The sequence below is a fragment of the Choloepus didactylus genome, chromosome 6 (assembly GCF_015220235.1).
Source record: "Choloepus didactylus isolate mChoDid1 chromosome 6, mChoDid1.pri, whole genome shotgun sequence".
NCBI classification, from domain to species: Eukaryota; Metazoa; Chordata; class Mammalia; order Pilosa; family Megalonychidae; genus Choloepus; species Choloepus didactylus.
In genome coordinates, this window is record NC_051312.1 from 44,183,994 (window position 1) to 44,199,839 (window position 15,846).

Genomic DNA, 15,846 nt, shown 5'->3' on the forward strand with positions numbered 1-15,846 from the left:
TAAATGCTTGTTTTCTCCTTCCATTAGCAAATATTTTCCTACATGAATCCCCTTCTCATATTTCCTTGTAACTACTTCTTTATAGCACCTTAAAATATAGATATAATTATAAACAATTCAAACCTACAAAAAAGATTCAGAAAAAACAGATACCTATATACTTGCCTCAAATGTTAAATAGATATTGACATTTTGCCCTAATTATTTCAGACTCCTCCTTTGCTTCTGTTATATTTTAGCAAAAATTCCATATCCCTTATTTTGCTCCATGCTTCTTTTTCAGAGGTAACTACCATCTTGAAAGTAGTATATGGCATTTCTATCTATGTTTGAATAATTTAATATGTGTCTGAATTCATGAACAGTATATGTTATTGTATTATATGTTCTGATAGTGTGTATAAATGCCTTCATGCTGAATATATATTTTCATGATTTGGACCTGAGTATTTAACAGTGTTGTTGACCCACAGAATTAACCAACTCTGGAGACATCCTACCTGTGGACCTATTGTTATATGAGATAATAAAATTTCTTATAGTTTAAACCATGTGAATTGGGATGGTGATAATCTCACCCTATTAACATTTCTCCTTGTTTGCTCCTTACTGTGTCTGGCTAGCCTGTTCATTTGGCTACAGGTTTATCAGGGTATAGTTTCTCCTCCAACCCACACTGCACAATCCTGAAAACTTTTGTATTAGTAATTTATTGCTGCAAAACAAATTTAGCAATTTAAAACAGCAAAAGTATTATCTCACTCAGTTTCTGAGGATCAGGAATCAGAGAGCATCTTACAGGTGGTTCTGGCTAAAGCTCCCTCATGAGGTTGCAGTCAAGTTGCTGGCTGGACACCATCATCTGAAGGGCTGGAGCATCTGCTTTTGAGGTCATTTATGTGGCTGTTGTCAGGAGCCTTTAGTTTCTGTCCCCATGAGCTTCTCCAAAGGGCTGCTCACACAACGTAGCAGCTGGCTTCTCTCAGAGCGAGTGATGAGAAAGAGAGAGGGAGAGAGAGAGAGAGACTGAAGCTGCAGTCTTTTTTATAACCTAATCCCGGAAGTGGCAGGCCATCACGTTAACCATAGTCTATTCATTTCAATTCATGAGAAGCGAGTCACTAGGTCCAGCACACATTCGGGGAGTTACATGAAGCATGAATTCCAGTAGACAGGGATTGTTGGGGGCCATCTTAATGTCTGCCTACCACATCTTTCATCTAGATATTCATTTACTTTTTTCCTGTGAAAATTACCAAGATGAACCCTCCAGGCATAATCATTACTAACCTAACTGCATAGATGGAGAGAGGCAGGAACTGGCTTAATGAAATCAACAGAAAATCCAACCACCATTAGTTGTGTTCTTTTTCCACCATGTATTTCAGGCTGGCAGAGGGATGCACTTCACTGCCTCTCCGAGTCCAATTTTGCCTGTGTTTTGTTGCCTGTTGGTAGTTAAGGAATCACAGGACTTTGGTGGAAGGAACCCTCAGACTCTATGGACAATCTCCATACAGAAGAAATTTTTCACAGCAGCATGGTACAGTGGAAAGAGCATAGGTTTTGGAGTTAAGTGAATCTGGGTTTAGAAACTGACACATCATTTAAAAGCTGTGTTATTTCTGACAAACTCATTTGAGCTCTAGTTTCTTTAACTATAAAATGGGGATAATAACATCTACTTCATATTGCTATTCTAAAGATTAAAAGGGATTGTTTAAATGAACCACTTAGTATAGTAGGTGTTCAGTAAATGGAAGCTAGGCAATCTGATACAGAACTTTTTGGTTTTCCTCCTACCCATCTGGAAGCTTTTTGTCTACTTCCTTTGCCAACTCTTTCTTGTTTGATGTTGATTTCCCATGGGACTCTGTCCTAAGGCCTCCTCTTCTTACTCACTCTACCCACTTATCCTGTGTGAGTGTCTCTACTTCCATGGCCTTAAGGCTTTAATTTCCCTCCTTATGCAACTAACAGCCAAAAACCCTGATGAGGGCTCCACTGGGAAACCTTTCTGGGACCTCTTATGTAGCATTGATCCATTTGTCCTCATCCAAATGGGATCTTTCAAGATCCTATTCACAAATGAGTCCACACTGAAACTAATAATATCTTCAGAGGCCCTATTTACAAATAGGTTCACACCCACAGGGACGTGAATTAAGACTTATCACATCTTTTGTGGGGAACATGATTCAATTTCCAGCAACCATCATCTTCACTCCCTCCCCCAACCTCAAATTGACTCCTCCTCTACCACACCACTATGTATCAGTTACTGTCCAAGCAGTCATCAAAATGGGAGACATCTTTGACTCCTCTCTTGTCATATCCATCTCCAACAACAAATGGTCCATTTTAGCAGTCCCAGGTCCCACCTTTTTTCACCTCCTCAGTGCCCCTCGGATCAAGCCACATTTCTCCATCCCATTGAATGCAGGATGCAGCCAGAGAGAGCTGAGTCTGAGGTATAAAGCTGATTCAGTCACTCTCTATCCCTCAAATTGTTTCTCATTGCTCTGAGAATAAATTCATGGTTTTGAAGGCCTGCCTACATCTCCAGCCTCCTTATAGAAGGTCTACCTTCCTCTTCTGTCCTCTATTTTCCATACTCTCTGTTTTTCTTTAGGTCCAAAGTTCAATGTCACTTCCTCAGAAAAGTTTTTCTAACCCTCAGATGAGATTGGATCCCTCTGTTACATGCTCCCAGAATGTTCTGTCCTCACTTGTGTTGCTCAAAACTTTTGCTTAAAGTCTCTTTAGTCTCACTGCTTCCTGGCCTGTAGATCCTCGAGGCCAGGGACCAGGCCTTGATTTGTCGATAGCCATATTCCCAGCATCTGAAACAATGCCTGGCACATAGCAGACTTGCAAAGAATTGTATTGAATACATAAATGAATGACCCTTACCTGGTAAGTATTTGCGTGTTCCCCTTTACTTCTTTCCACGGAAAGAGACAAGTAGCTTTCTAGACAGACTTTTCCTATCCCTGCAAATGATGTTGTAAGATTGACAGGGCCCACTCATGACAGGCTTCTATTTTTGGTCTTCAAATGTGCTTCTAGATTTCCACCTGGAAGCATAAATGTACAAGGCAATATATTTTTCAGACATGCATTGCCTTCAAATCAATATAAGAACATAACCTCACATCATCAGCCGTGAGGAAAATGGTACCTAATTTAGTTGAATTTCACTTAACTATCTAAAGGAAGGATTAAAAAAAACAACCAAAACTCCAAGGCAAGGAGATGTTCATAGATAGTTATAATAGTCAACATTGATTGAGCTCCTATTATGTGTACCAGTCTCATTTTAATCCTCCCACCAAAATTATATGGTGGCAATTACCTCTTTTTTATATAGAAAAGGAAACTGAGGCTCAGAGGGGCCATTCTACTTGCCCTGCAAGTTCACACAGCTGGTAGATGGTAGAGCCTTTATCCATACTGGGATCAACTACAGTACACCCAGGTGCCTTCTCTTGGTGTTATTCTACTTTGTGTTTCCCTCTGACTCTCCAGCCAAAATGGTTCACCTGCCTGTGACTCTTGAGCTAGCCACCAGGTAGTAATATTTTTTGCCAAAGTTCTTTGTAAAGCTTTGCAGTTTAGTTGCATAGCAGATAAGTTTTTGTTTTAAAATTGATGTTTATAAATATACATACGGAAGTCAAAAAGAGGTTTCTCCAAGTGATTCTGAAGCACATTGACTACGAAGGAGGGCACCTTGCAGGCGCTCAGCAATTTGCATGAAGAATGAACAGAACAGGAAGACTGTGGCCCATGAAAGAACCACAGATACACCCACCCCCTCACCTGGCTCCCCGTGGAAAGGGAAAGGGGCTGAGCCAGACCTGAAGGCAAAACATTATTGCTTGTTGTGTAGGTGAACAGGCGGGATTCATTAGGGCTGGAGACTTCCATGGAGGGGCCAGTTACAGCAGAGGCTGGTGGAAGGGCCCCTTGTCTTTTCTATAGTCCAGCTCTTCTCCCTGTCTGACTCTGGTTGACTTGAACTTTGTGCTTTGATCAGGTGATAAAAGCCAATTTTTCTTTTTACCAGAAGTCTGGGATGCCCCTCTCACATTTGGAGACCAGATCCACCCTGCCTCTCTCCTCAGGATTTCCCAGTATGTGGTTGCTGCACAGCTTCTGATCTGCAAAAATTTAGAGATTAGGGAGTTGCTGGCATTAAAAAAAGACAGGTTTCTTGCTTCTTCCTCCTGTGTATTCACATGCAACCTGCCTCCCTGGTGACACTGTAAAAGGTACAGGTTTTGTTAGAGTGTCTCATCCTTTCATGTGAAAATTAGTGGGTATTACTTATAATTAAATGGGTGGCCTAACTCCATCTACTACAACCAACTGTTGATTTCTGAGTGCTGATTATAATTAGATAATTCTTAATTCCAGGTATCTTTCCCTACCTTCCAGTATGCCACTTAGCCTTTTTTATCCACAGCCTTTCTTGTGATTTATTTTATTCCTCCCAGGAGTGGGAGTAGGAGGTAAGGGCAGGAGAAGGAGATAATCATAATAAAAACAGTTAACATTTGCTGATTGCTTAGTTTATTTTAGACACTCTTCTGAGCTCTTTACTCCAACCCTATGGGGGCAGGTACACTACTCTTCCCATTTAACAGATGAGGAAACCAAGGCTATCATTAGGGTGACGCAAGCTGCCCAGATGTACACAGGTCAAACGGACTCAACACTAGTAGTAAGATCCACAGCGGTACTCCTAATGCAGGAATAGAAAAAAATTGTGTGTGGGGGGGGGATCTTCTAAATACCCAGTGTACAACTTAGAGCCTAGACTCAACTATTGTATTACAAAACCACTTTTACCAAATCCAACAAATATTTGGTCATATGCTCAACTTCAAACTATAAAGATTAGTGATTCTAAAAAAGTTGGGAGCTTGAGAATTTGAAAAAGACTACTTTTACTCCAAAAACTGTAATAAACTGTAATAAAAATTTTGCATGTAATTTTGAGAAGTTCAAAGACCTAAAACCCCCCTCCCAACAGACTCCATGGAACCCAGGTTAAGAATCCCTGCTTCAGAGCAATACTGAAATCTACCAATATGAAACATCGAGTTGTCCGTAAATGGGAAGACTGGAAACTAAATCTGAGTTGGAAAATTAAAATTTGCATAGGATGTGTGGCCTCAGGCAAGCTACTGACTTCCTCTGCATCATAATCGAATGACATAAACCACCTACTACAGTTTTTTGGGAAGCCAACAAAGTAATATCTGATTGCTTTGAGTCCTCCTGAGATCCTGGCCCACTCTTTTGTAGAGCATCTTTTTAAAGAGTTCCTTTCCAGATTCTCTAGTCCTGGGAAATTTGCAAATGCAAATTAATAACAACAAACCAGCAGGGACCAATTTTGCTCTGTAGGAATTCCAGAACAGAAGTGAGGGCTTCTGCTTCCAGGCCCCTTCAACAGGATAAGCAAGGACCTGGCATCAGGGTCAGAGATCTCCTTATGAAGTGGGTACTCAGGTCCATCACCTGAGACCCCACACTGGTTGGGGTACAATTGCCATAGGTATAAGGCTGCTGTGAGGCTGGGTATTGGAGGGATGGAAGGGACAAGGAATTGGTACTGTTTGCTGGTGCTAGAAAGACATTCCGGAGAGATTCAGATACCTACAGTTATTTGGAAACGAATTCTCCACTTCTGGCCTCCAATGCCAAAACTTGAGGGCTGGTTGATCAGCAACAAAGTCCCCTTCCCCGCTTCTAACCCCTGTCCCCATCTCTTAGATTTGCTTCACTTTGGTAGCAAATACCCTTTGATATCCCCTTGAGGTTCTCTTTTCAAACAAATTTCACCTGGATAGGGAAGGTGAGGATGAGAAAGATGACCCATGCCATGTGATTGCCTTGCAGTCAAATCTCAAGGCAGATAAGATAACAATTTTTATTGAGCATTTAATATGTGCTAGGCACTGTGCAATGGGCCTGAAGTGCAAAATCTCTTTAAATTCTTCTAACAGTCCACAAATTAGGTTTAGTTATTATTTCCACTCTACACATAAGAGAACTGAGATTCAGAGAGGTTAAATTTGCTTAAGTTAACATACTGCCAGAAGGCAGTGAATCAAAGATTTGAACACAGGTCTCTGACTGCTGAGTTCTTGCTTTCCAGTCACTTGGCTCCAATGGGCCCTACAGGCAAGACAGGGATTAGGAATTTCTCCCAGAGTGGAGCACGTGTATGAGGACTCCTGCCCATGCAAGCTGTCCCCAGCAGAGGATTACTTTCCTCAAGTTTCTCCCATCATCTTTCCCTTCCAGTTCTACCGCTTACTCCTTACTCCAGGACTTCACCAACAGTCCCATTTGTTCTCTCGGCAGCAGTCCCAGCTTCCATTCCTCAGCCTAGATGCCACGGTGATTTATCTTCCTAGGACTCTGCTTTGGACCCAGCACCCTCTGTTCCTAAACCATCAGTGGCCCCTCCATCAACTACACAATAAAATCCAAGCTCCTTGGGTTGGCTTTTGAATTACTATACTCTTACTCTTTTCCTGCCTCTGCCACCTCCAAACTGGTATATATTGTCTACCTTATTTTGTTCTTATATATATATACACATCATATACGTATATATCACATATATATATCAAAAGTGTTTGAAATGCATTTTAATGGTATACATTGCCATGGATCCATTGGAAAAAATATAATGATAAATTATGATATAAACATATAAATACACATTATTCCCCAAGGGCACTGGCCCAATTCAGTCCTTCCTCCTAGAAAGGCATCCCTACTCCCCTCTGTGGATTGAGAATTGACCTTTCAGACCATAGGTCAAGCCTCCCTGGCTCTGGGAAACCTCCTCACTTGCCCGGGCCCTGAGTGATTTCTCCAAACTTTGTTTGGTTTTTAATCTGACAGTACAGACTGGAACCAGGTGTGGCCTGAAGCTGCAGCTCTTTCCTGGGTATGAGTCCTTCTCTGCCACTTCTAGCCAAGTGACTTTGAGCAAGTCACTTAATCTCTGAGCCCTGGTTTTTCTATCTGTAATATTTGGACAATACCACCTATTGTACATCGTGGCTATAATGGTTAAATATAATTCTGTAATTAGCATTTATTTAGCATCTGTAAGAAGCAGTTAGGATTGCAGGCTCTGGACTCAAGCTCTTTGTGTTCAAACCCTAATTCTGCCACTTACTTGGTGGGTGATCTCAGGTGAGTTATTGAACTCTCAGTGACTCAGTTTCCTTATCTGTAAAATGGAGATAAGTTTATTGCGAGGAATAAATTAATATATGTAAAGTGCCTAGAAGCCTGGCACAGAGAAAGTGATTTTTTTAAAAATGTATGTCAGCTATTATCTTGTAAAACACCCTGCATAGTTTCTAGCACTTATTAGGCATTTGCCAAATGAAAGCAGCCTTCCTCCTTTCCTGCTCACTTCAAGGTGGCATTTACTGTCTCTGTACCTAGACTGAGTTCCTTACAGCAGAGGCAGTGTCCTGTGTGTCCCTCTATCCCTGAGCCTAAGCTCCTGCCTGGCAGGTAGAAAGTGCTCAGGAGTCACTGGGGCTGCTGAGCGCACCATGCTGGGCCAGCAGGAGGATGAGGAATTTTCCAGCAGCCTATAGTTGAAGAGGATAAAGTTTCCAAATTTGCAGTTTCCTGAAGCAAACAGGCGATAAGTGTGTGTACCCCCCCCCCCACGCTTTTAATTAGGCTCCATGTTTGCAGTCCTGGCAGTCACGAGGAGCTTCCACCCCGGGCTCCTGTGGCTGAGAAGAAGGAAAGGGGGTACTTCAGGCCTCACCTGAGTGGTCCCATCTGCCTCTGCTCCCATCTAGGGTGCTGTCGGCCGCCTCCCCGTCCCGCTCCCACCCTCTCCCCCAAACCCGGCAAAGAGAGCCTAGCCTGATCTGGGCTGACCTCCGTGCCTGCCGCAGCTTCCCTTCCAGCCACAGCGCGCTTGCCTTCCCCCGCGTGGCCCCACCTCCCCGGGCCCCGCAAGGGTTAAGGCAGCGGAGAGGAGAGGTTTGGGCTGACGTCGCTGAGGCTGAAGGTGGTTCCCCACCGACGAGGATGGGAGAGCTGGCGAGCTGAAACCCGAGCTCCCGCTCAGCTGGGACTTGGGGAGGTCCCAGAAAGCAGCTTGCCAGCCTGCCTTCCCCGGTCCCTTCTCTCCCTCCCTCCCCAGCAGTCACTCCGGGCACTGGCCGCGGGAGAGATGGAGCTGGGCTGGTGGACACAGTTGGGACTCACTTTCCTGCAGCTCTTTCTCATCTCCTCCTTGCCAAGAGGTACTGTGAGTAGCATTCAGGAGCCCCAAGGAAGGCATTTCCCTGCTGGGGGCTGGTAGGGAGCAGAACCCGGGAGCCTCAAGTGTGCTTGGAGATGGTGTGGCGGTGGTGGTGGGCTTCTTTTAGTGATAATCTTGGGGGCTTGGGTGGTGGTGCTGCCGTGTCCGTTGCCCTCCTTGAGAATGTGACAGGATTTTGTCACAAATCCCAACTTGTAGGACTAAAGTGCTTCAGGAAGGGGCACCAGCTCCAGTTTTTTTGCTCTTTTTTCTTTAAGCACAAAATTACCTCTGGGAATCAATGCAGTTTGAGATCTTGGCTTTGATTTGCAAAAGCTAAGTTTTCCCTGGAAAGAGCTTCCTCAGAGGTGAGTGAAGAAAGAAAGAAGAAAAGGAAGGAAAGAAGCAAATAAAGAGCAGGGCTTACAGCAAGCCAAGCCAGTGCTTGTTTGGGTGTTCCCTCTGGTAAATCTTGATTTAATCTCATAGGAACAACTCTTAAGAACAGATCCCAGCACGGGAGACTTACCCACTCAGCTTATCTATGCTTCCTTCTTGATAAGGATGAGAAAGATGGAAAAAAGTCGAGGTTAAAAGTGCGTGTTGTTTCTGGGACGGCAGAGTGTTTGTTTTGAACCAGCCTGTGGCTTCTTTGTTTTTCACATGTCATTATCTGAGCCACAAACCCCATGTCAGTGGGCTCTCAGGGGCAGAGGATGCTGGGACATGACCCGGAGCTCCTGGGAGCCTCTTGACCCAGCTAAGGGCAGCAGTGAGGGAATGACAACTTTGTTTTGTAATTGCTGGCTGGCAGGCAGAAAAGCGGGGGCTTCTTAGGAGCCTCTGTCCTTATATGCACAGGGGGGCAAGGCTTCAGGAGGTGAGATGAGACCTCTTGAGGTGAGGGCAGGCTGAAATGTACTGACTTGACAACATAGAGCAGCTGTTTTAGGAACAGGGTACCTGTGGGCATTTAGTACTTCCCTCTGTGCTAGTTACCCTGTCACCTGAGCTCTACCTGAGAGGCGATGCTTCATTGCTACAAGTAGTTAGCAAGTGTCAGAATGAAACAGGATAGGTGGGGTGATGAGACTGCTAAATGCAATACCCTATTGTCTAGAAGAGGAACACAGCTGTAGCCCTTCGTGATAAACTGGAAGTTGAGCTCCACCTAACTGACCCATTTTAGTCAATACTTTCCATCTACCTGTGGCATCCCTGCCCTGGGATGAACTCTTCCTCAGTGGTTTCCTGTCAATTTGGCAAGAGTGTTTCTTTCGAATTTTGCCTCAGTGGCAGCTGGACAGCCCAAAGACAATAATGAAGGAAGAAGGTGCCCACGAAGGGCGTGATAATTCATAAAACAAAGTACTTGCCTCCTCCCTGTCCCATCTCTGCCTTTTGAAACCAAACCTCCAGGGGCATGGTGGCCTTAGCCCATCTCCTCAGTACCCTCGTTCCTTCCCAAAGTGCCAGTGCTCAAGTGGACTTTTTTCCTCATGGTGCCATCAACGGTGCCCCACTTTGTTTTTATAACATGGTAGATGAAGTGGTTCAAACCCATAAAAGTTGAAGAACAGAGCTCAGCTGCCCCTTTTTACTAGTCCAGGATCTGAAAATCCCCTTTATTCCTGCCCTGAGAGTCACTTTTACCTTTGCTATGGAAAAGCTTCAGGGAGGGTGTTTTTTTGGCAGCCACAGCTGCTGACTGCACTAGAGAGGAACTTCACATGTTTAGCAGGGATATTTTGGTTGTTGAGCATTCACATTTAGGAGGGAACACAGAGAAATAGAGTGGAGAAGGAAAATAGTTCTTTGAGTAGTGGGCAAGTCCACTCCCCGCTGGAATTCTGAATCTGGCCCTGTCAAGAAAAGCTTGGAAGTGTATTTTCTCTAATTATTATTATTTTTTAAGTACTTGGTGCAATATAAACACTCACTGGGATGTGATGGGAGATTGTGGTTGCTCATTATCATGTGACACATGTTGGAGGACAAGAACCCAAACATCAGGCCAAGTGATAACTCAACATAAACAGCATGTGAAGAGAGAAACCTAACTCCACTGACCTCACCAAATAGCAGTAGCTCCGCCAGTGTTATTCTGCCTAAGAGGAAAACCTCATTTAAAATATGCTACTTTAGGGAATGAAACCTCAATATGGATAACTTCTCAAGTGTTGCTTCCAATAGACATTAGCTTGTGGGGAATGGATATAAAGGCAACTGGGGAAGATAATTTGAAGCACAGATATTCCATGGGTAGGAGCAGCCAACTGAGAAAGGCAATGGGAAAAGAAAGAAAGGGGGAAGGAGTAGCAAGAATTAGACGCTAGTTTATAATGGGATGTGTTAGCAAATTCCAAGGAGAGAGCTCTGAGAATTAAGCCTTCTTGGCAGTGGTAGATTTTTGTGGGGGTCATGAGGAGGGTGTTCCACTAGTAGATACTCTGAGAGCTCCTGGCTTCTTCCGAAGGAAAATAATTTAATGGTGGGATCATGAATTTTGGAGCTGGGAGGGAATTTAGAGATCATTTAGTCTTGGTCCTTCAATACAAGGGGATGATGAGATTAAAAAATGTATCCAACTTATATAAGTGTTTATGATGTGCCCAGTCATTGAGCTAAATGTTTCACGTGTGTTAATTCTCAGATCACCCCAATGAGGTAGGTGCAATTATTATCCCTGTTTTACAGATGAGATTCGGGGGGGGGGCTGTGACCTGTTCAAGGATAGGCGGGTTGATTGGTGGAGCCTGGGATTAGCCAGGCTGTCTAATTCCTGACTGAGCCCAGCCTTACCTGTTATGTGGCTGACTTAAATGCTCACATCCAGCAGATGATTTCTTAAGCTGATGCACATCTAATCTTGGCAAGGTTTGGGGACACACATGAAAGGGGAGAGAGCCTTGCTTGCCTCAGTTTTGGTGCCACTGTTGGCTCTGTCTTGGCTGGCTGTGGTAAAGAGGGAGATGGTGCTGATTGCTGAAACTACTGCAAAGTGGCAGCCTTTGGGCCAAAAGGCCTGCAGTATTTAGTAGGGCACAATGCTTAAAAATGTCTTGAATCTTAATGTCTTGGTAGGCTGTTTCCCCTCTAAGGTCTGACACCCAACTTTTCAACCCTCATGGTTTTGTTACCTGCAGATCCCTATTGGCATTTGAGTTTTTGGCCTCTGGTTCCTGAGAAGGAGGGGGCAGGAAGGGAAAGTGAAAAGGAGAAGGTGGACAACTAGGATGCTGAATTGGGGAGTTGGGGGGGGGGGCGCAAGTGATTAAACTTCTAAGGATTGATTGGCTGACAGGACCATTAAAAGCAGGAACATCCAGTATAGTTGAAATTGCTTGTTTTGTGGAACATAATCCCATCCTTCTCTGTGAACTTCAACTCTTTGGTAAAATGTTTTACTCTCATGAGTGCCCATGAGAGTGATCTTTTGGTGGAACTCAAGGAAGAGGCTGGGTATTCTGTTGGGATCAATAAGCTGTGGACAAAGACTGCACCTTTGGACTAAGGAGCCCAGAGGCAGAGATGACCTATAGCCTGTAAGTCCCTTGGGAATATGTTGAAGTCTTGGGGAGGGCATTGAAATGTCACTAGCATGGATTGGGGTTTGACTTCATTTTTATCTGCATCTGGGTTACACTGGCTAGACATAAATGGCCGAGATAATGTAATCTGGGGCAGCCTAATGGCTGGCCTTAAATCAGAAAATTATTTCCATCTGCCCCACTGGGGGTGACCAATCCCAATGCATGAGCAAACATCTCTACCTTCTTCCCTTGAGACCAGCTCTAGAGGCTGCAGTTGATTTGGGACATGTGCAAATTGGGAAAAGTGCCATTTCAATGATGAATGAGGGAAGGTTATGTGGGAAGACCTGTCATTCTCACTCAGTGGATATTTGACAATCACAAGAGCACAGCCTCCCTCCCCCCTTGTTTTATTTTAAAGGGGGAGGGAAATGCAGTGTTTATGTTTTCCAGTTCCTGAATTCCAGAGTAGGAGGCCCAGGGGCCAGCTGGAACATTGAAAGCTACCAGATCAGTGGCAGAAAGTCCCTCCGATTCCAAGCCTGGTCCATGTTTAAGAAATTCTGTTTGTCATTCATCACAAGATCTGGGCCAAAGCATTAAATATATAATGGAGAGAAAGAAGTAAAAAATGTAGGACAAACCAAACCTCATACTTGTAAATAAAACCCCTCAAGAAAGGCAAGGGCTTCACGTTGGCTGGAGACTTTCTGCTCTCTTAAATAACATGCCTTTCTATTCTACCTCACCCCTCGACTCCTTTTATTTTTCTAGGCTGCAATTATCTGAGTCAGACACAGAGCCCACATGGGTTGAAAGTAGAGTAGGTAGGGGAACACATTCAGTCCTTGATGATGGAAACACCAGCAGTGGGAGCCTCCTTAGTCTGGCCATCCAAATAATTTATTGAGTTTGGGGATATGCCAGGCACTCTTCTATATGCGCTGCATGTATTTATTTAATCTTCACAATAAACCTAGGAGGCAAGTACTATTATTAGTATCCCCAGTTCTCCCATGAAGGAACTTAGGCAGACAGAGATTTGGTACTGCCCCAGGTCTTATGGCTGGGTGTTTGCATTTTGAACCCAGACAGTCTGACAACATAACACATAACCTGAAACGCTACACAGCATTGCCACAGTGAGCAGCAAGTCTAGCCATGCCCTGCTGGTTGTATTTTGGATGAAAGATAAAAGAAAGCGAAAAAGGGGTATCCCTACCATGGTGTTAGTAAAGAAATGTGGTTATCTCTTAGACATTCCAGGGGCTCAGGCAGGCCTAAGCAAGGTCATGTGCTCACCTCTGTGGGGACCGAGGGGGCAAGGGAGAAAGGACAGGTCACATCAGCCCAAGTGGGACCATGTAGAACCCCAGAGGAGCCATTCCCCAAAGGAAACAGAGGTGCTAAGCAGACCAAAAAAAAACAACCAGTTTCTGGGATAGCTGTCCACAGTATCAGGCCGTTTCAGTCTGATTAGATGTGGGAAGTGAGAACTTTGTCCCACAGCTCAACTTTTTTTTTTTTTCAGTAATACAGATGTCTATTTTATTAAAAAAGTTAAGAACAGGTGGACTGCAGGGTCATCTTACAAAATGACAAGAATGAAATCTATTGGAAAAATTTTGCTTTTACAAATCTTTATAGGTCATTGTTCAATGTTCGTACTTGTTATTCCAGATTTTACATTGCACTGATAAAATTACAGTACGTTAGATCCATAATAGGTTACATGACTTTATTTGCAGAGTCCTACTGCAGTGATTTGAACAACTCCTAAACAGATGCCGTGGCTTAATTTTTTAAAATCAAAATCATGCATCTGTTTGCAGATGGACAGAGCTGAGAATGAGACATATTTCAGCTCTGCCCTGCCATCATTTATCTCTTCTCCTTTATGGATTCATTTGTAAAGCTCACCAATGTATAAACTCTTAGGCCATGAGTGGGAAGAGCAGGCCTGGAATGAATAGGGGTAGTATTTTTTTTTTTTTTTTTTCTTTTTTGGCATAACACAATTGATAGATATCACAGAGGACACAGACTAGTTTCCCTCTATTAACATCAAGATGGGTTTTCCTCTGTTCTTTTTGACCTTAACTGAGGATCTACTGTCTATCAGATGCCAATGTCCTGGGTCTTATTTCAACTGGTTGATAATGCACCTCTCTTGATGGAGCAGCAAATGAAGACACCTATTCCTGCCACCCTTCTGCCTCTGGAGTTGGAGAAGTCTTTCTTCCTGCAGTCTGTGCATCTTTATTGCGGCCCTCTCTGAGGTTCTGGCTGTTGGAGAGAGTTGAGTTAGTGGTTTGGCAGCAAGTATCTGTGTGAGGAGAAGTCTGGTCAGTCTGTTGGGTGATTGGAAAACCAGGGCTGCTGCTGCCAGAGGAGAGTGATGAGCACATTTGGGCAACCTTAGCTCATGGGGAGACACGGCAGCTGTCCTCATAAGCCAAATTCAGGGTTGATTTAAAAAAGTTTCCAGCCGTTTTAATGGAAAACCACTGGATGGAGGGGGACATTGCCCATTTTGCCTCCAACCAATTGGACTGTTAAGGAACTCCGAGGAACTAAAGTGCCAAAGTTTTAAAAATCTGGTTCCAGATCTATTTATTACATAGGATTCCTTTGAAGGTTATCAATTAACCCCCCATGTCATGGAATCGTTCCTTAGGAGTCCACAGTGGTGGATTTCCAGTGGAGAACACATGAGACCTCCCAGGACATATCTGGTTGGTAACATCCACTCCCTTGTATACCAATGTCCATGGCTTGCCTGGATGCAAGCAGAAGTAAAGACTTTTTGTTGCAGATCTTCTTTGTCTGGCTTCCTGCCTTCTGCTGGGGGGTTGACCTCCTGCTTCCAGATGGGTATTCAGTCCCCCTTCTGTGCAAGCCTGGTTCCCCTGGCCAACATGCTGGTATAACAGAACTGGTGAACTTCCCAAGCCTTTATGGAAATGAGAAACAGGCTACAATGAACAAAAATATTCAGCAGTAATTGGCCCAATGGATTTCCGCTACTGCACAATAAAGACTCCAGAAGTCACAGCAAGACTAACATCAGTCTTAGCCACAAATAATCTTTACCTTGGGAATCACATATGCCTCACTATGTCCATATTCATGTATTCTTCCAGCAAACTGTATTAAGCACTCATCAGGTGCCAGGCACGACCCTAGATATTAAGGCATGGTGATGAATAAGACTAGGTCCTTTTTCAGTCTATGGAATTGATGATGAAATAAATTGAGGGGATGTGGAGATTATGCATAAAGCATAGTGTAGGGTCTGAAAAGAGTCCTGCAATAAAGAAAGCTGTTATTGGTATTTTACAGAGTTGCTTTACCAAAGAACCTTTTTTTTTTCACATAATATCTTATACCATCCAGTGGAATTAGGGTTTCATGGAAGACAGTTTGGAAAACTCTGATCTCTTGCCCATAATGAATAAAACATTGAAGATTATGTCACCATTGCAGAGGACAGGGTAAGAAGGGAATTTCAGTCTGCAAAGCATGGGCTTCTCTCCAGTCTTTTGCTGAGGTACAGACAGGAAATCCAACATCTTTGTCACCTCACATTTGCTGAGATATTGAAAGAACTGTGGAATTGATGATGTGTCCATGTTACTATGAGGAAAGTCTTCACCAGCACTGACCTATATGGTTGAGAAAACTCATTTCCTATATTCAAGTTGTTTAAAGTAATGTGGTTGGTCTGGGATCCCTGGCAAACTGGGGCACAAATTTGATTGATGAGCACTCACGGTGTGGTAGTTCTGGGGAGTGGTAAAAGCCGTGACTTGGATTCCCAACTAGATTGCATCCTTGGTGTCAGCCATGGTGTCTTCTCTTCAAAAATAAGGAAAATATTTGAATTTCCTTCTAATCCTAAGGGGTGTTGAGTCCAAGGACCATTCATCACCAATTAATCACCCACCCCTTCCCCTACTAACACATACAAACACACACTCACAAACAAAGCTTGTCTCCAAACTCTTG

The 15,846-nt window shown here is 43.7% G+C and overlaps 1 protein-coding gene and 1 long non-coding RNA gene across 2 annotated transcripts in view; one reads left to right on the plus strand and one right to left on the minus strand.

Annotated features, from left to right (window-relative positions):
• Positions 1 to 845: 845 nt before the first annotated feature.
• On the minus strand, positions 846 to 8,906 carry LOC119536168. Its single transcript, XR_005217367.1, has 3 exons — positions 8,835 to 8,906; positions 2,914 to 3,077; positions 846 to 979 (listed from the first exon to the last, which is right to left on the minus strand). It is a non-coding gene; the product is annotated as an uncharacterized LOC119536168 (long non-coding RNA).
• The window catches only part of PAMR1 (peptidase domain containing associated with muscle regeneration 1), an 81,977-nt gene continuing 74,191 nt past the window's right edge, over positions 8,061 to 15,846 (plus strand). Inside the window, exon 1 of the mRNA XM_037838847.1 lies at positions 8,061 to 8,306. Coding sequence (XP_037694775.1) covers positions 8,234 to 8,306 — 73 coding nt within the window. The 5' untranslated portion in view covers positions 8,061 to 8,233. The remainder of the gene's footprint in view (positions 8,307 to 15,846) is intronic.